At 36.4% G+C, this 20,221-nt stretch overlaps 3 protein-coding genes across 3 annotated transcripts; 2 read left to right on the forward strand and 1 right to left on the reverse strand.

Annotated features, from left to right (window-relative positions):
• Positions 1–123: 123 nt before the first annotated feature.
• On the forward strand, positions 124–4,758 carry LOC128018793 (oxygen-dependent coproporphyrinogen-III oxidase, mitochondrial-like). Its single transcript, XM_052604555.1, has 7 exons — positions 124–810; positions 1,736–1,879; positions 2,064–2,174; positions 2,284–2,425; positions 2,810–3,028; positions 3,568–3,672; positions 4,033–4,758. Exons 1-7 carry the CDS (start codon positions 270–272, stop codon positions 4,115–4,117), a joined length of 1,347 nt encoding a protein of 448 aa, XP_052460515.1. The 5' UTR covers positions 124–269; the 3' UTR covers positions 4,118–4,758.
• Positions 4,759–5,006: 248 nt separating this feature from the next.
• On the reverse strand, positions 5,007–11,333 carry LOC128018794 (transmembrane gamma-carboxyglutamic acid protein 1). Its single transcript, XM_052604556.1, has 4 exons — positions 11,247–11,333; positions 10,652–10,695; positions 10,075–10,235; positions 5,007–9,230 (listed from the first exon to the last, which is right to left on the reverse strand). The coding sequence occupies exons 2-4, from the start codon at positions 10,659–10,661 to the stop codon at positions 8,757–8,759; spliced, it is 645 nt and encodes a 214-aa protein (XP_052460516.1). The 5' UTR covers positions 10,662–10,695; positions 11,247–11,333; the 3' UTR covers positions 5,007–8,756.
• Positions 11,334–13,648: 2,315 nt separating this feature from the next.
• On the forward strand, positions 13,649–20,104 carry LOC128018797 (transmembrane protein 47). The gene is made up of 3 exons (XM_052604557.1): positions 13,649–14,319; positions 19,126–19,266; positions 19,726–20,104. The coding sequence occupies exons 1-3, from the start codon at positions 14,085–14,087 to the stop codon at positions 19,902–19,904; spliced, it is 555 nt and encodes a 184-aa protein (XP_052460517.1). The 5' UTR covers positions 13,649–14,084; the 3' UTR covers positions 19,905–20,104.
• The last annotated feature ends 117 nt before the right edge of the window (positions 20,105–20,221 follow it).

A 20,221-nucleotide genomic window follows, 5' to 3' on the forward strand; every position in this document is an offset into this window, starting at 1 on the left:
TCTATTTTTTAGAAGTACATTTCACGATTAGTTTATACTTTCACGTTTATGGTATATGTAGTCCGTACTAGATTAAATAAAACACAGTTCATAGGGGGAAAACGCCATTTCCCATAATACACCTCGAAAAGTCAAGACACGCCTCCGCGGGCGGAACTATTGAAGGAGCTACGTGCAAAACTGCATATAGTAACTTTTCACCCATTTATGATCCATTTATTAATTGCCAGCTCGTGGACCGATATGGTTGTTGTCACTCAGTAGACAAAATGACTTTTGTAGCTTTGTACACAATAAACAACTCAGCGAGATCAATAGCAAGACTGTGCCAAGTGTCCCGCTCTGCGCATGGCACAGCAGAGTTCCACTCTTTCGTAGCCCGTTACTCTACACTCCGTAAATGTGCCTTTCTTCCGGGAGGAAAATGGTCATTCACAAGAGCAATAACAAGACAGATGTCTCAAGCATCGCCGGGGAGGATCTCACTCGGACGGTACGGTAGAGGTGTATTTCTGGCTGCCGGGGCAGCAGCTGTCACCGGGATCCTGACGGCAGGTGTAAGTCACTTTCAGCGGGCCGAGATGGCAACGAAGGTATCCAAGGTTGAAGAAGAAGAGGGGGACATACGGGAGAGATGCAAGTCGTTCATGTCTCTACCAGTCACTGACATCAAGGTCTTAGAGCAGAGGAAAGACGCGATGTCTACGAGGATGGAGATGCTCATCATGGAGACACAGGCTGCGTTCTGTAGAGCCCTCGAGGAGGTGGATGGAGGCTCGTTCAGGGTGGACAGATGGAGTAGAAAGGAAGGTCATCTCATTTCTGCTGCTCTACTTTACTAATGTAATGTTTAACTTTAAGACGTTATAATGAATTTCTCTGAGGTTTATATATATATATATATATATATATATATATATATATATATATATATATATATATATATATATATATATATACCACATTGTGGTTCTAATTTATGTTTGGATCTACAGGTATGTAGGAGCCCATTTCCACCACATAAGGAAAAAAATATGTTTTGGTAAACAAAACTGCAAAAGTGGAAATAAAAAAAAAAAAAAAAAGAAAGTCATTTATGATATTAAAAAGTTTTATTTGTGAAAAAACAAGACATTTTTGGATAAATTATAACTTTGTGTGTTTTAACTTTGACTTTATCTCTCATCATTTTGACTATATAAATTAATTTTTACTTTTTTTTCAATAATTGTGACTTCTGTGTAATAATTACGGCTCTTTGTCTAATAATTTAAAATCTTTGTCATAATTGTTTCTTATTGTGATTTCGGCTTTTTTGTTTCATTATTTAGGCTTTCTTACATCATAATTTTTTGTCAAAATTTCTATTTTTCTATATCAATTTTTTTTTATTTATTTAATGATTATGGAGTTTAAATTGTCCCAGATGACACTATACACTATGCACTCTACCATCTAGTGTATGAATTTTATAAAGTTATTTTGTCAATTAATCTTTTTAATGTTGCATTCTAAAGATTATTTAGATATCATAGTTCAGAAAATGAATGCTTGATTATATATTATAACAATTTGCTATATTAAAAAGTTCATTGTTCAGAGCATTGGAAAGATTTCGATTTTGCTTTGTTAACCTATAAAACAGAAACATTCATGTATTAAACATCAGCTTGAATATTCATGCATGTGTTACACTGTAAGAAAAACGGATGCATGTTTCTCGTGTCTAATAAAGGTGGTGGTGGCATCAGCTGTGTGATGCAAGATGGGAAGGTTTTTGAGAAAGCGGGTGTGAACGTCTCCGTGGTGTTTGGGAACCTCACTGAAGAGGCCGCCAGGCAAATGCGCAGCCGTGGAAAAGTTCTGAAAGGGAAAGATGGTGAGAGACTGACTTCTCATTTCGAAGTGAATGCAGAGTGTGACAGAAACCAGTTCCTTATATATTCAGTCCTACTTCTAGTTTTTAATTTTGAAATAAGTTTGAATTATTGATTTTGAAGGAAGATTTATATGATGTGACTTGATGCTGTTGTTTTAACCATAGCAATATCTCTGTGTTCCAGGGAAGCTTCCGTTCTGTGCCATGGGTGTGAGTTCAGTCATACACCCAAAAAAACCCCACATTCCCACAGTGCACTTCAACTACAGATACTTTGAGATTGAGGAGGCAGACGGTGAGTGTTCTTGCCAAGTCATTCGAGGCTGTGGGAACTGGGAAGAGAGATGTTGTTATCTGTGACCACCACCCATCACTTTCTCTATCCATCTCCCTCCTTGTCACAGGCTCAAAGCAGTGGTGGTTTGGTGGTGGAACAGATCTCACTCCTGTTTATGTTGATTTGGAAGATGCCACCCATTTCCACAAGACTCTGAAGAAAGCATGTGACAAGCACCATCCCAAGTATTACCCAGACTTCAAAAAGTGGTAGGAATCTGATTACTGTTGTGTGTAGTTTGCATGGGGTGTGTCACTGCTGTTTTGGGTGTGAGGATGTGTGTAGGAGCGTTTTATCTTCTGGGTGGATTTGAACTGTTCAGCAGTGATAACAATTCTCATTGTTTACAGCAGTCATTGTTTTTCTTCTTTTGTTTCAAGGCATCCCTTTAAATTTTGTTTTGTGTATCCTGAATGAGATCGATGCTCATTTAAAAGACAAAGTCTTTCAAATCCTCGATTGTTAGTACTTCATTTTTGTATTTTATAATATTGTTACATTTAATTTTATTTGTAACTAACTAGATTTTTAACTACATTGAACTTTTCAATATTAGGTTAGTGTCAGTGTTTGTATTTTTTTTTTCTCTTAAGGTGTGACAATTACTTCTACATCCGTCACCGAGCAGAGACGAGAGGCATTGGTGGGATCTTTTTTGACGATTTGGATTCCCCCAATCAGGAGGAGGTCTTTAATTTTGTGAAGAGCTGCGCTAAAACTGTGGTGCCTTGTTACCTGCCCATTGTATACAAACATCTAAATGACTCCTTCACTCCTGAGGAGAAGGACTGGCAGCAAGTCAGGAGAGGCAGGTTGGTTAAAGAAGGAGTCCATGCTGATGAAGGGGGGTTATTTATATATATATATATATATATATATATATATATATATATATATATATATATATATATATACACACACACACACACACACCCACACACACACACACACACACACACACACATATATATATATATATATACTCTGCTTTCAAACACATTTTTAAAAACCTACCGTCCCCAAACTTTTGAACAGTAATGTATATAAATATATTTTTATTGCTTTATAGTATAATGCTGAAAATATTAAATTGCCAGCAACATACAAAAATCTTAAAATATATAAATCTTAATAAATATATAAAAATCTTATGCAAATTCATTCTCTGTTCAAATAACTCAGTATTAATAATGTTCGTCATTATTCAATATGTTACAGTGGTATGATAATATAGCACGGGTATGACTGCCTTTGTAATTGACATTTGAATTGAATTTGATGTTGTTATTTATATAATATGTATGTCATTTAAAAATGTTCAGCAGCTAACCGAACTCTCTGTATTTCCTAGATATGTCGAATTTAACTTGGTGTATGACAGAGGGGTGAAATTCGGCCTGGCCACACCAGGGTCTCGCATCGAGAGCATCCTGATGTCCCTACCACTTACTGCTAGGTAAAGGATTTTGTATTTAGCAAACTTTGTCACATCTGCTACTGCCTGTTACCGTGGATCATCCTCTTGAGCTTTTATTTTTCAATATTTTATAGCATTTACTTATAGACTTTAAAGAAGTTTAAAGGTTTTTTCATGTTTCCCCTGAGGTTCACTTATAACACAACTTTTTCCACACCAAACAACCATTTCTGAAAATGAGCTCACACAATAACTTCAAACAATAAAGGAAAATGGGAATCCTCATGATATGACCCTTATAAAAACGTTTCATTTCTTTGGTGTCATTTAAACTGTCTTTATTGTATTAATCTATCATTTAATATTACTAACTCACTAGCCATAAATCTTTCATTTCAGGTGGGAGTACATGCATGAGCCCGCCAAAGGCAGTAGGGAAGCCGAGATGCTGGAGGTCTTACGAAACCCTAAAGAATGGATCTGACTGAGAGGAAGACCCATTTAACCAGTCATCAATATTGGCATCATTGGGTGGGAATTGTGATAATGGGGGGGCTGGGTTGTCTTGCGATTTGCTCAGTAATATTAAACATATTTCATACAACTTCTCAGACAAAACAAATTCTCATCGTTTGACTTATTGATTGTTTATGCTGTCTCACTGCAGTAATACACAGTTAGTGGCTTTGCTGTAATGAATTTTCTAGCACTGCCACTGGCTGTATGGATTCACTGGAAATGCAGTGTTTACTCCTGTGACAGTGTTAGTTTCTGCTTGCACTGCTTTAATCATGACTATTGGTGTATTCGAAACCTGTAATGACTCTGGTATGCTGTTTTGAATGGATGTGTTAAATCACATACGTCTAAATGGTCATGTTTACCATGTGGTGATGTAAGTGCCATTCCATTATTGTGTTTCTTACCCTGTTAATTTTCTTTATGCCACACTTCAAGGCTGTTTTATGTCCTGTCATATGTTATTACACATATCGATTTCTGTACTTAAAAAAAAAAAGAAAAAAAAGGAATATTAAAAAAGTTAAAGTATTCTCAGGACATTATAATGTTGATATTCTCTGTATTACAAAATAATAAAGTGTTTTTATATGTGGTTTAATGTGATACACTATACTGTAAATCTGGTCAAAAAAGTAGTCTAGTTGTTTATAAACCTAAAAAAAATAACAGTTCTGACATGCCTTTAAAAGCTTTTACAAATAAGAAAACTGCATGATATGTATTCATCCCACAAATGCATTTATAAAACCTAAAAGGGAATACTTCAAAACATCAAATACATTGTACATTATGCTACTTTGTTTTCAAAGGATTTTTGTTGTTTATATAAAAAAGACAAGTAAAAACTGTAATAATGTTAATTAATACAATTCAATTTAATTATTTGTCAAAACAAATAAAAACAAATACATTCATTCCTGTGATTGCAAAGCTGAATTTTTAACAGCCATTTCTAACATTGATGATTCTAATATGATGATTTGGCACTCAGGAAATTCTCTCAATTATCAATGTTGAGAATAATACATGGACACATACAACAACATCAGAAAGTCAGCCAAACTTACAACATCAGAGTATTTCGAGTCTTATTTTACTTTACCTTTAACAACATCATTTGAGGCAAAGTGAGACTATTCTGATTTTCACAAAGGTTTCTGGAGTTAGTGCTGGCCATGTATTTTATTGCATATTTCTGTCAGCTGAGCATGTTGTCAACGAACTGATAATATAAACTGTAGAAAGGCAAAAGGATAAACCAAACAGCATTTGCTAAAAAAATTAAATCTTTTACATCAATTAAAAATATCTTTATACATCAATTAATATTTATTTACAAAGAGCAATCAGTGCTCTAAAAAAAGTGCATTCACTCAGTTACTGAATAAGTACAATAAGTAGATTTTTCTATTATGCCCCCCCACCACCACCACACACAAGCAAGCACACACTTTCCTGATATTTAATACTGAATATTTCCTTGAGTTTTCCTTCAATTTTTTAGAGGACTAATACTGCTTGTTCCCATAATTTGTTCTTAATTTAAAATTCTCTTGGTTATTGTTTAGTGTAGCTGGGCCTGAGGTGAAAACTAGACTAACTAACATAATAGTTAGTGTCAAATATCCAACATTGTTTTTCAACTGTCTGAAAAGAAAATTTTAGAAGGTGAAATCAGTAACACTTTAACTGAAGCGCATATATGTACACCTTAAAATGTATTGTATGATCTCATGAATAATTGTAACCACAATACTTGCTATTCATAGTTGCATTTTTTATATTAAGACATGATAAACAATTAATTTTAGATGTAACAAGGAATCTGCCAATATTATAACTCATTTTAATTTTGGTTACAATTATTTATAAAAAATAAAGAATGCCTTAACAATGTACATTATAAATACCTTTATAATATATAAAGGTGTCAGGTTAAAGTGTTACCAAAAAAAAAATCATGTCATGGGGAAAGAGTTACGCTTTGTAGCACACTCTATTTATAGTGTTACACAGCTGCCGCTAACACTTGCATTGCAAATGCAAACATACTACGATTCTGACCCAAAACTAAAGTGTGAAAGCAGAAGGGGTTTAATCAAACCACTGTTTCAACAATCAAACCAAGCGTGAAAACAGCCTTCAACACATTCAAAATATACCAGAGCTCAGATAAAAAACACCAGCATGGCCAAGTCATAATTGTTATTTCCAACATTCTATAAGAGGTTAGAGAAAAAACACGAGTTATTTACTCTAAATCATCTAAAAGAGATTCTGCAAACAGCTTATAACAAACAAAAAGCATGCTTCTTGCTCCTTAGTAATTACCTCCACAATGAACAATTCATCTTGATTTTCTTAGATTTCCCATCTTGGGATGCTTAATATGCCTGTTTATTCCTTGGCTACAAGAAAGAATAATTTCACAAGGCTGTGACCATGTAAACTGCTAAACTGGACTGTGTGCATAGACCGTTTAGTCCACCACGTTTTGCCATTGAACTCACTGTGGCTTGACTGAAATGGCAAACCGCAAACCACACTTGCACAATACAACAGTTCAAACAAAAGTTCACACAAAAATGAAAGTTTGCTGAAAATGTACTCTCAATCTTTCCACGACACAGATTAGTTTGTTTCTTCATCGCAACAGATTCGGAGTAATTTAGCACGACACCACTTTCAGTCATGTGACCGGCTCAAAGATCTGGAGGACAAAACATCCATAGAACTGCAGCAAAAGCCTGTCTCACAGCGGCAAAATATTTAAATCACCTCTAAAAAGAATAAAACAAAGGTATGTGAACAAGATGCAAGTTTTGGCAATTTGCAATCCATATTTAGCACCCATGGCAAGATTTCAATCATTAAACAGTGCAAAAAAAACGTAAAAATACTTAAAGTGCCTTAATATATTTAAAACAGTAATATTAAAAGATCAAATTCAGTAATTAGCATTTTAATGATGCATAGTTTACAAAGGCAAGCAGATAAAGCTGGAATATAAATGCAATCCGCTTAATGGTTCAGTGTTTTCCTTATAAGGGTTTTCTATGAGAAACCATTTAAAGTGAAACATTGCACATTGTGTTTATATTCTGGGTCCATATGCTTGCCTGTACAAAATATACATCATCAGTAAGGTGTTTATTGAATTTCACCTTTAAATATCTCCATTTTACTACATTACTAATTAATGTAAACTGGGTAAAAATAACTGGCAGTCATGTGGGCGTTCCTTCCTATGAGTGTGTGACGTCACACAAAAATGATGGATAGATCCTCTGCAGTGAACGGGTGCCTCAGAATGTTTCACTGAAATTTTTATTTTGGATAGAGGACTCATATTTTGGCCAGAAGCAATTATTTAAAGTATATATTTGTTTATTACAAACATCACTGCACAAGATGTTAACTAATGGGCTGGAGTCCTGTGGATTACTTATGGATTATTGTGATGTTTTTATCAGATATTTGGAGTCTCATTCTGATGGCACCCATTCACTGCAGAGGATCCATTAGTGAGCAAATGAGGTAATGTTAAATATCTCCAAATCTGATCCAATAAACAAATACATCTAAATTTTGGATGGCCTGAGGGTGAGTAAAATCTCAGCAAATATATTTTTTTGGGTGAATTATTCCATCCAGTATTGTATTTTCCTTAATCCAAATATGAATCAGAACCACACACATGTTGACTTGGTTGAGCAACTTGAGGCTGATTCAGAATTAACAACCATGATGCTACATAAAATCTGGATTTAATTTGTTTGGTCAATGTTATCAGCAATGTATTCTCAACTCAAACTGTTAACTTGTTATCCATTCAGCTAAAATGTTTCCAACATGCTAACTAAACCTAACACAGTGTTTAACGCCTCAACTAGTGAAAAAAATTATAATAATCAACCCAATATCAGCATTTCATTGAGGCTGTGAGTCCAGTGCATAGTGACGTTTATGCAATTACACAGAGATAGCCCAAGTTTAAATGGCTACTAATAAAGGTCACAATGAACCTTGAATTTCAGTAAACAATACAATTTAAACTTCCTGAAATTATTGTGCATTTTTTTCCCCTCAGAATCTGATTATTTACAACTATATGTTTTAATTGTGCCATGAGAGGCCACAACTGACCAAATGTTCAGTTCCTTTCTAAGATGTTCTAACATCCATAGGACTTACTAACTCAAAAGAATGGCTGATGACATCACAGTACTTCGTCACAGTACAGAATTCATGTTTTTATGAGTTCTACGAACATCTCTGAAATCAAAGCATCTTAATGTTTATCAATATCCGAATTACAGAACTGTGGATAATGTTATTGCATTAGTTGTTTTCTCTTCACATTTAGTAAAGTTTAGCTGTTTTGAGTTGAAAAGCCTGTCATAGAAGTAGTGATGTTGTAAAAAAATATTTATAGTACTTAAAAAATAAACGGGGCAAAGCATGTTCATATCCCGCCAAAACATAAGCTATGAAAGAGAAGAGAGACACAGCGAGTAAGGAATGACAGAGTTAACAGTATTGGTGTATTGGCATCAATATGCATCCCTACATGAGGCTGGATAACATGCCTGGAAGATCCATCACTTTCCCTGGGAGGTGATAACTGTGTTACTGTGGTCACTGATGATGTCTTCATATTGTGGTGGAGGCTCCGCTTCAATCTGTATATCTGTATGGCCCACAGCTTCCTCATATGAAGGGGGCGGGTCACCCTGACTGCCCCGCCCATGTGTGAGGTCAGCACCAGGGTAGGCGGGGCTACTGTGGGCACTGATCTCTGAGTGAGGACTGATGTCAGGATGGTAGTGCCGACCCCACTGGTCCATGGACACCACTGATAAGGCTGTGTCTCTTTGTGGACGCCCAATGGCAGGGCTTTGCTGGTATCTTTTGCGTGAGTGGCATCTCCAAACCGTGATGGAAACCGCAGCAATGAGCAGCAAAACCAGCAGCAGGGGTAAAATCAGGTACAGAGAATGAATGCCACCGGCGATGGATTCCAGACCTCCAGGCATGGGGCTGCTCTCACGCTGGTACTCCTCCCAGAAACGCCTCTGTAAGAGAGAAAAAAAAAACTATTTGATAAGGACATTGTCTGGATACATGTAAATAAGCAAAACAAAATTGCTTGTATTGAAAACAAAAACCACACCCTATCCAACGACTGTGCACCACATTGAAATAGTGTTTAGATTAGCAATATTAAGTGCTCAGTTACAAACCATTTGTTGTCAACAAAGGAGAAGCTGAAAGGCTCTCTGAGGTTTTACAACAAAAGAGTTTAATATTTGAAAATGAAGAAATAAAGATTGCCATCTATACGAATCTTGTCATTTGAAAGTTTTACTGCAAATAAAATGATTGTTGTATTATTTTTCTTAAAATCTTGTTTTTCTTTATTTCCTTTAATATTTGTATTAAGTACAAATAATAAGAAATCACAATATTAATGATTATATTCAGTTATTTCCAAATATATTTTTGGACAAACATGCATGCATATCTACAAACAAGCACTTCAAACCTGTATTGATTTTATTTAATTTTCTTTGTTACAATCATCTGAGAAAAATAAAATAAATAAAAGAAATTATATTTTCCCCCCCAAATAGCCCTGTACTGGACTCGACAAGAGCACACATTACATAAAAACATACTTTTTATATTGTTCCGTTATTTCGTATAAACAATGTAAATGCCCACAAGTAAATGACTCAAACATCCCTAATCTGAATGATGCATAATTAACCATCCTGAGAAAATGTGTATCCACTGAGCCTTTTCCTGTCGATAATGCTCACTTCCTGCCAAGAGGAAATGCCATGGCATGTAATGACGGAGAGGACTTTGTGTTCAAGTTCAAGCAAAAACATGAGATTGCATCTAACTCAAACTCACCGTTTTTTCGTCATTCTCAAACGCCTCCCTGGCTTCTTCATAATTGCAGATTTCCTCCCTGCATTCTCGCTGGATGTTCCCTTGTTTCATCTCCTCCAAGAAGAAGTTTGCTCTCGGGAGCCTCCGCAGCACCGAGTGCGCATCATCTGCTGGCAGGAACACTGACAGAGATACAAACAATAAGCACACAGCACAGAAACAAGGAGGGGGGCTATAACTGACAGTGATTTCTTTGAAATGCAGGTTACTCCCAGGCATAGGGAGCTTGTGAAAGAGTAGCCTACTGTTCTTCAGCATTGAGAGTGGGAGAAATAAATTTGATGCTGTATTGTGATCCAAAATGATCTGATTAAGCATGGGTTGAATATTATAGGTGCTATGTAGGCCAAGACCCTTGTTGATAATCTGTGACTAAAACCAAGTACAGAAAGATGCATCGCCTTCACTTGACATCCATGACATCATATGCTGGTTTAGCATACACACCCACTACATATTTTAGCAACGCAAAAAAAAAAAAAAGGTATCCTTTTAAATATCAAATAGTCTGTAGAACTAAAGCATAAAAAAGACTCACCAGCTCCCATGATTCCTGCAGCTTTTCAAAGAGGGAAACTGGACCTAGGGGACAACAGAACAGACGACCAGATTTAATCAACGACCACCCTTTTACAGGACATCACTTCTGCATTTTCCGTTTCTCAAATCCAAAACAACAGCAATATTCTCGATGGAATTCGGCATACAGCTCTACAGAGCTATGTCCATATGTTAAATCACAATAAACAAACAAGAATCTGTCCAAATCATAAATCATTTTGTATGGCTCAAGGACTGTTGGCGTACTAGCATGTTCGTCAATCATTGTCAGCACACAAATAAAAACGGGAAACGTTATGTACACAAAACGACTGTTATTTCAATATACAGAAACGTACAGCTGCAGCCAAGAGACGTTAAAAAAACATGACAGGAATACAAAATTGTGTCACTAATTCAATCCATATACATGATGACTATCTCCTGAAGCTTGTCGACGCGGTTTTATACATAAAAACGGCACAAATGAATATATCTATCGACGCGCCCGAGGCTTTATGTGTTGTATATAATAATTTAAAAAGGCTGCGACTTTAAATCAGATTAATAGAATAAACAAAAACTGTGTTTACCCGTTCCACCCCAATGCGCCGTACACAATCCAAATGCCCTGATTCGGCGCATGCGCAGTCAGGAGCCAGAATGAACTGGATAGTAAAACATGATAGTAAGCTGATGACGCGTTTTGTGGGATATGGGCGGTAATTACAGAACAATATTTTTTCTTTTGTAAATCCCTTTGTGTATGTGTATGAGACAGGAAGGAATTCGTAACGTTTATATGGCTTGCCAGAAAATACTGTGAATACGTGAAACAAGTGAACTACATTAGTGCATTAAATAAATCTTAAATAAATGTGATCAGGTTGTGATGGATACTTTATTCCTGTCATAAATACATAGTCTTTACGGTTGATATTCATCTCATCTCATTTTATTTTTTTCTTCTTCATGTCAGTCTCTAGAAAATGGATTTTAATTAAAATTTCATTGTTGCTGAATTTTCTTTTTCTTTTTTTTTCTGGCAAAGCAAAAACTGTACATTAGCCTTCTATCAAACTGTATAAGGGAACAATTTTCGTTGAAAAAATTTAAAACAAAAAATTTATAAATGATCAAGTAGCCTAAAATCAATGAATAAAATGAAATGTAGACCTAGTTCAAAATACTGCTATCACAGTAATCTCGCTTATTTTCTCTGATGTGTGTATTGATCAACATGGACTCAATTTTTATCTTGCTACACTATTAACTTGAATAGTGTCTTTTTGGGGCTATATAGGATTATTTTTTCTTCTGTCTCTGATTAGAATTGGCAGTTGCTCCAAGAGCTACTTGAAAACACATTTGGCCTATGTTTGATTTTTGATTATCTAACCTTGACCGGCAGTATAAAGACCTGCATAACACTGTCCAGTTTTTTCTTTTAATGTATTCTAGCTAAGCATTTAATGTGTTATGAGACTATGTGCTTTATTTACAGCTACATCTCTTGATTTAATGATTGCTTATAAGACAAAAATGCACTTATAATGCTAACAACAAATGGTGTCTAAAATCAGTACATATTCATTTCTGAAACAAGCATAAGGATGCAATACACACACAGTATCTCATATTATTCCTGTCTCTTTCACAAAATCCTTGATAAAAACAAACAAACAAACAAAAAACCTTACTGACCTGAATAGATGAGAAGAGAAAGAATTTGTCTCATCTTTGCAGAGGGGGGTTGGGGGGGGGGACAATTGCCTGCAACTGAGAGTGCCAGTCTGTTAAATTCTGAATGTATTCTACCTTCAAGGTAAACCAGTATTTTTGACCTGTTAAACAACAATCATTCATTTTAATTGCAATTATAATAATTCATTACGCCACATAAAATGCTCATTCATGATGAACTGAAAACAGTAATAGAATTTGAAGTTTAATCTTGCTGTGTTAACACACAGTGGAGTTACAGAAGAATGTGAGTGTAAATCTTGTGAACTGAACAAAGAATGTATTGAGGGTGTTATCTCTTTCTGTTAGATACTTTTGTTAGCAAGGCCAAGCGGTTGATAGTGTAATGGAATTTCAGGTGTCCTTTGTTGACAGACTTTCCAATCATGAAAAATGTGGAAAAAGGAGGAAACTGATTAATCTCTCTTTTGACTTATAAGTGAATTTCATGGCGCTAGTGTGCTATGCTCTACTAATGAATATGCATTCATATACTTGCAAAAAAATAAAAGGCCTACTTTTTAAATGAACAGTTTTAGATAGGCTACATTATGCACCAGTTATTTCTTTTTATTTTTTTGATGAAATAATATTTTCCCTTCCCCACACAACGTTTGGAAAGCATTTCTATCAGCACTCATGTGTCTCTAATTATACTGAGAAAGATGATTCATTATCTGTCTGAAATAAGACACATTGCTCTATCTGCGTGTTTGTGAGAGCACATAGCACAGATAAAATGAAGAGGGAGAATGGGAGAAAATAGCAAATGAGGGAATATCATGCGAGAGAAATATGCCACAATCTAAAGGCAAGCTGAGAAGCAGTGACGGGACGTCCGACTCATTTCCGCAAATCGATTCTTTTGAACAGTCCGCTTCAAAAAAAAAAAAAAAAAAAAAAAAAACTGATTCAACAGTGATTCTTTTTAAAGGTCAAGTGATCCTTCCATGTTAAATTGGCTTATTAACATGCTAAACCGCAGCTATCTCGACACATTAGTATTTATATCCTACTATTAAGTATTAGCCTATTAATAAGCATATATTGTATTTTGCTTTGCTGCAGCCATGATTCATCTAATAAAAAGCATGCAGTAACCTAAACAATTATTTGTACATAGGCTACAATAATGTAGGTTATCTCTTCTTGAGTGAAAAAACTTGTTAATTAATAAATTAATAGCCTAAATTAAAAAAAAAATAAATAAAAAAAAACACACACACACATATAGGCTACATATTCTATATAATAATTTAAATTGTTTGGCTATTAAAGCAGTTTAGGTTTTGCTCTCAATCGAATTCTCAGGCTTTTGCGTGTCGGAAGACTCGGGAGGTTCACATATTTTGATGAATTGTTCAGTCCGCTTGGAACGTTTCATTTCTGTTCGTAAACGAATCGTTCATACCCTGTTTGTGAACAGGGAGTTCTAGCTAGGCACTAGGACCCTGCAGGTGGAGCAGAGATTTTTCAATAATGTGCAGTGCAGTCGCGTCCACAGAAGCGCGAGGGCAGCTGCTTACAGCGTCCCTCTCGCGCAGCTGCTCCACGATCTTCAAAACACTGATCGCGCACACAGATCTGAAAACATAGTCTGGGATCATCTTTCCTGGCTTCTCCGCGACGCAGCGCAACATCGATCCACATCACAACATCGCTCCACATCACCGGCGCATCCAGCCGACATGGCCTCGTCCGTGAGCGGAGCGGAGGAGGTGCGCGTGTCGGCGTTGACGCCCCTGAAGTTGGTGGGTCTGGTGTGTATTTTCCTCGCGCTGTGCCTGGATGTTGGGGCCGTGCTGAGCCCGGCGTGGGTCACCGCGGATGAACAGTACCACCTGTCCCTGTGGGAGTCGTGCAGGAAGCATGCTGCCTCCGCGGACTGGAAGTGCGACAGCACGCTGGGGCAGAAAGGGACCGGTGAGAGCCGCTACTTTTTAACTTTGCAATAAACACTGCAAATGTTCAAATAGGATGCTGCACATACATATTTTAAGATGCGGGGGAAACAAAAAAGGACGCAGTCTCTTTAACTTTAGTGAGCTCTGCAACATGGCCCTGAAGGCACATATTTGATTTATGAGATATAACAAAAGGGGCCCTTCGCTCCCAAGCGCATCGTTATCACTCATTGTTCAGCTCATGCTTAACCAGTTTTTACTAAACACTGAGAAAACAGTCAACAATTTGCGTTTTACATTTCTTTGTCAGATTAAAACAGAGATGACCATTTTTTTGTTGCACATTTAGTGCAATTGTATGCATTTTAAAGTTACTTATATTTCAACAATAGAAGCCTACTTTTTAAATAGCCTATATCCTACATAATTCGAGATCTATCCCAATTGTTACTAGTTACATTCTTCATTTCAGTTGCTTTTTTTTCTAGATTAAGTAAAAAATCTTAATAGGTTACACCAACTATTGAAATAAAACATTCTAATAGTTAATTACTATATATAATGAGTAAGCACATATAATATATAAATAAAAAATAATGTAGGTCCTGTTGGATTATTTGCTAATTTGCATCACTAGGATTTATTTTTAGGGACTATAGCTACTTAAAAATAAGTGCCCAGTGTGTGTTACTAGTTAGTATCACTTGAATTCGTCTTGTTTAATAAAAAGATCCTGCCTACAGCAAGTCAGGATTCATCTAATTACAGAGACAATGTTTGTTCCTTAATTAATGATATCGATCCTCAACATTTACTAGGACGCTGTATTTTATTCACAGCTTGTTTGGTGGAAGGGCTTTTGGATGATGTGGGAATGTGTGATGGAATCAGTGGTCCAGCTGGGGTTTCGTTCTGCTTTTGTTGTCTATAAAATGAGCCTTTGTTAGGGTGTCCTCACCGGCCAAGGAGTGAGGTTAAGTGTGAGAGGAGAGCTCCTTAGAGGCCCTAATGTGGACAGATTAGTTACCAAGGAAACAAGTGCTGCATTCTAGAAATGTCATTTGGCCCTGAAAAAGAAACTTCCTTTTTGGCATCTGTGAAGGTTTACTAGCGAATGAACCACTGTTTGGAGGCACTTCCCCCTTCATATTCTTGTATGTTGGTAGAGATATTTGGTGCCAAATTTTTTTTAATAGTTAAGTCTCGGATAGCCATAAGCAGTTAAGATTTTAGGTGTTATTTTAGCTCTGGTTTGCAATGATAACTTATTTGGCTCAGGACCTTGTCCCATCATATTTAAGAGGCACAGTTTGACTCCATATAAAGTCATAAAGCTGTAGTCGAAATACCAAAGGAGCAGCCTGGGTGAATGACTTCCCTCTGCAGCGCATTATTGATTTTAGGTTTTCTGTAATCAGTCCTTCCATTTCCTCTGTGTTTCCTCTGTGTCATGAACTGTGCATTAAACTAAATCTCATTAGCCTCGCAATTACCGGCTGACTCCACAGCCTACTATATACAGGCATATTTCATCGACTCCAGGGTATCATTTTAAGTTTATCACTGTCAATTAAACAGCATAGATATGCTAACATAAACACACTCCCTTTTACATGTACACAATTAGCGGAAATCTGAGGTTGGGAAAGCTCTCTGGGAGAGATATTCGTGAACAACAGTTTTTTGTTGAAAGTGTCTGTTTGTGCTGATGTTACACTCGACTGGTGAAGAGGCAGCGGATCAGTGTGGAGTCCACAGCGCAAAGTGTAGGCTACACCGGTTTCTCTTCCTTTCTGCGGAGGCACTGTGTCTTATTGACGTAATTCAGTCTATAAGATTGGACTTCTTTCTCCCCTCGTCACGGTATCTGATTGAAAGAACCTAGCTAAGAGGCACTTTCTTGCTGAAAAACAGATTACAGTAATGAATGTTTTGATTTTTATCTCATATCCTCATTTCCATCTGTAGTCCTACAGGGGTTTTTGGATAAGCTCCATTCTGCCAGAGACCCCTCAGATGTAGACCTCAAGGGTACATGAAGTCAAAATCTTTTCCCCAAAGACACTTTCGTTGATGATTTGCAGGCTTTTGGTAGCTCTTCAGAGGGGTCAGAGATCGAGGTGTCAGAATTAAATATTTATATGGAAGCATATATCAGCAGCTCTGTTTTCATACATCTCTCTCCAACTTCCTGCGATGACAGACATCATTATTATGCTTCGTTTTTTTTTTTTTTTTAACGGCTTCGTTTATATTTGAAACTATAGTACAGTGGAATGAAGCTGAATCTCAGCCATTTCTGAAAATTATGTTTTGACTTGATTTAGTGCTAGAAATGATTATTTTCCAGCAGAGAAAATTATAGATCATTTTCCTGAGCTGATGAAGATGTTTCTATTTACAGATATCACTGTGTGATGACGAAATCCTGTGACAGGATTCAGGGCTTTTATGGTTTTATTTAAACAAACAGCCATCAATGTCTTATGAAATGTTTTGAGTCCTTTCTCAGGTTCAGTAATTGAATCATTTATCACATGATGACTAAAAAACATTATCATGGCCTTTGTTTCTAATGTATATAATATGATTTCTTTAGCTTTCCGAAGTAACTCTTGAGAAACTCGTTTGTGAACATAATACAGGAGAAGATGGTTAGTCAAAATGTCCTAGTTTGCTATTGTTGGCCTCATTTATATAGTAATAAAAGACCAGTTAGAGTTTTTCAAATCTAAAACAACAAACCTTTTAAATTATTAATGACCAGTGGTTCCTGTAATGTACTTGTTTTTGTAACTTGTGTAACAGTACAAACACACTGTGTCTATGATTTTATTTATAATGGATAGTGTTGCAATAGATTGTTTGCTTGCCCCTGAATAACAGATACCCTGAATATGTAGTTAATGAAACTTTGAGATTTTTAGATGTATGTTAGCACTGAGTAAACACAGATATCTTATTCTTTTTGTTGTTGTGTAATTGCCATCTTTAAAATTCCCCAAATTCCCTATACTGAGGGGAAAAAAACAGACTTGCTAGAAGTAAACTGTAAGTACGCCTTTCTGCAAGCTACAATGATGCAACAGTCTTTATGAGTCTCTATTCATTCAACCCATTTGTTAAAAACAATGTTTAATTTAGAAATGTAACAAATTGTAACAAATTCCTGTCCATACAAATGAGTCATTGAAATCTATACCGAGTCATTGAAATCTATACCGTCATTCAGATCAATTAATTTAGGATTCAAAACAGATGACTGGCCTTTTAAGGGAGTTACTGAATCATTATCTCAACTGATTTGTTTACAAACAATGGTTGGCCCTGTCCCAAATGGCCCCAAAATCCTTGGTCTTCCTCTGAGTCCACACTTTTGTGACATAACACTGCTTTGACTGTCTGGAAGGAATCTGTAACACTTGAATCCAACAGTTGACTGTCGGCCCACCAGCCATTGTAAGTCCACATTCGGGACAGTCCCATTCATTTATGATTCAACACAAGTGACATACCTTGAAGTTGATGTATCATTCACTTAAATGATTAGTTCACAAACAATGAATCATTCATGATTCGAAACAAATAACTGTCCTTATGATTGAGTCATTGAATTATTCACTCAACTGATTCATGCAAAACGCTGATTCATTCTTGATTCAAAACTAATCATTTAAATCTTTCATTTTGATTCATACAAAAATTAAAATGTTGCATTGTTTGGATCTTTTTTAAAAAAATTTTATGAACAATATTTGTCTCTAAATGTAAGCTACTCACTATTAAATAATTTGAAGTATTTGACATTCTGAGTTAGAAATAATATGACAAATTAGAAAAAAATGACTCCCAGCCTCCCTAGCTTAAAAAAAACTTGACCAGTCAGTCCTCAGAGATCATCTGCTCATAATGCGCTTCCCCTTTTGCCTACCTAATGAGATTCCTCAGGAGTCGTCCCAAACTGCTTGTGAGATTCCACACATATACTCTCATGTCTTCAGATATGGAAGCAGGCATACTGTGTCAGACACCTCCTCTCTGTCTCTTTCTCATTGCCCCCTCCCTCACTCCCACATTCCATGGAGGATTCAGTGCTATTTCTGGGCCCTACTCGAGCTGAGTTTATCAGAGTGCTTGAATGAAAAGCAGAAATAAGAGGGACTGAAGAAGAAAGAAAGGGAGGGAAGAATACATTACATGATGCCCCATTTAGCTCACCAGAATTGTCGATAAGCTTTCTGCTGCCCATAGAGGTTCATTCCTTCAGTTACGCAAACCCAAGGTGTGAGTGTTCGTGTCAGCCATTCTGTAGCCATGTGTGTATTGACTTTTCAGCATTTTAAAAGAGTCTGTTAAAGGAATAGTTTACAAAAATATGAACAATATTATACAAAAATAATAACATTAGTTAACTACATAGGTTAACAAACTAAGAAAGAAAATGACTTGTAAAGCATTTATTAATCTTAAAACCAGAGGTCTGATAATATTATTTAAAAGACCGGAGTAAACATTTTAGTGCATTAACTAATGATAACTAATGGGACCTTATTGTAAAGTTTTACCACTCACCCTTAATCTATTCTATTGGCTATTAAGCAACACAAAAGGAGAATTTATGAATACTATGGTCATTGATGATTTCCATGCAATTACATCAAAAAGGACAAAAAAAGTAAAAATGGTCATTTTGGATGGTTATGTCTTGAAGGTTTCTTTAGCACATATAGTAAATGAGGCATATATCCCATTGGATTTTTTTTTCATCGGATAAAATATGATAATTATGAATGTAATGCATTTTTATGTATCGTTTTTAATGCAGACTGGCAGATTGCCACATTGGCCTTGTTGTTGGGTGGAGCATTCCTTATTCTCCTTTCCTTCCTGGTGGCTCTGGTGTCTGTCTGCATTCGCTCCAGGAGACGCTTCTACCGACCAGTCGCTGTTATGCTCTTTGCTGCAGGTGAAATAGACACAACCGTGCATACACTCACACACACTTACATTGAAGACATTAATGAGTTGGTTTCTCATTTCTGTTTTCCATGCACATTAAATTAGGCTTCATGTATTATGAATTTAAAATGTGTTGTTGGCTCCATGACGCAACTCCTGCGGCTAATGGACCAGGAAACAGCAAATGCATTATTTTTTCCAAGCCACATCACACAGCTGCTTCAGTAATCAGTTGTTCTCGATATGAACGCATCACAGGGAAAAGATGTAAGGTATTTCGAAACCAGACATTTGCGCATCTCTTTTTTTGAGAGGATTTTTACATTGCTTTGAAGTCGCTCACTTTGTTGAGGAGCTTATCAAGAAATAAAGCCCATTGAGGTTTCAGACTTTTAATGTTCTTAACCTACTTTTGTCTCTTTGATGATTTCAAATTTCATTGCCTCCGCTCTTCTGTTTCTCACAGTGGTCCTACAGGCCTGCTGTTTGGTGCTGTATCCCATCAAGTTCATCGAGACCATCAGTTTGAGCATATACCACGAGTTTAACTGGGGCTACGGTCTGGCTTGGGGAGCCACCATCTTCTCCTTCGGAGGAGCGATTCTCTACTGCCTGAACCCTAAGAACTACGAAGATTACTACTAAACATGCTATGACACCCATAATGAACTTCAATGTCCTCTTCACTGTTGCACTGAACGTTCATTTGGAACTGACCCTTGACTTTGCAAACACACAAAGACCCTTAAAATGCAGGGCAATGCCGAGCTGTTAGATGCATAGATTTGGATCCTTTTCCCTCAGATTACTCTTTCATGCAATTAAACCCCATCATCCAACTCTAATTCTTTTTCCATGTCATCTCTCTCTCTCTCTCTCTCCTCAAGTCATTCTAACACCTATGATCTTCTTCTGACTGTCAGATAAGCATCTGATTCCAGATGTCAGCCCATGTTCACAGA

This window comes from Carassius gibelio, chromosome A8 (genome assembly GCF_023724105.1).
Source record: "Carassius gibelio isolate Cgi1373 ecotype wild population from Czech Republic chromosome A8, carGib1.2-hapl.c, whole genome shotgun sequence".
Lineage (NCBI taxonomy): Eukaryota > Metazoa > Chordata > Actinopteri > Cypriniformes > Cyprinidae > Carassius > Carassius gibelio.

Bases quoted from the DNA above. Each gene is read 5' to 3' on its own strand.
- LOC128018794 (XM_052604556.1), bottom strand. The intron at 9,231-10,074 runs GTGAGTTTGAGT...TCTCTCTTACAG, and splicing joins TTGAGAATGACGAAAAAACG to AGGCGTTTCTGGGAGGAGTA.
- LOC128018797 (XM_052604557.1), top strand. From the start codon at position 14,085: ATGGCCTCGTCCGTGAGCGGAGCGGAGGAGGTGCGCGTGTCGGCGTTG. The intron at 14,320-19,125 runs GTGAGAGCCGCT...TTTTTAATGCAG, and splicing joins GCTGGGGCAGAAAGGGACCG to ACTGGCAGATTGCCACATTG. The intron at 19,267-19,725 runs GTGAAATAGACA...TGTTTCTCACAG, and splicing joins TGTTATGCTCTTTGCTGCAG to TGGTCCTACAGGCCTGCTGT.
- LOC128018793 (XM_052604555.1), top strand. From the start codon at position 270: ATGACTTTTGTAGCTTTGTACACAATAAACAACTCAGCGAGATCAATA. The intron at 2,175-2,283 runs GTGAGTGTTCTT...TCCTTGTCACAG, and splicing joins TGAGATTGAGGAGGCAGACG to GCTCAAAGCAGTGGTGGTTT. The intron at 2,426-2,809 runs GTAGGAATCTGA...TTTTCTCTTAAG, and splicing joins TACCCAGACTTCAAAAAGTG to GTGTGACAATTACTTCTACA.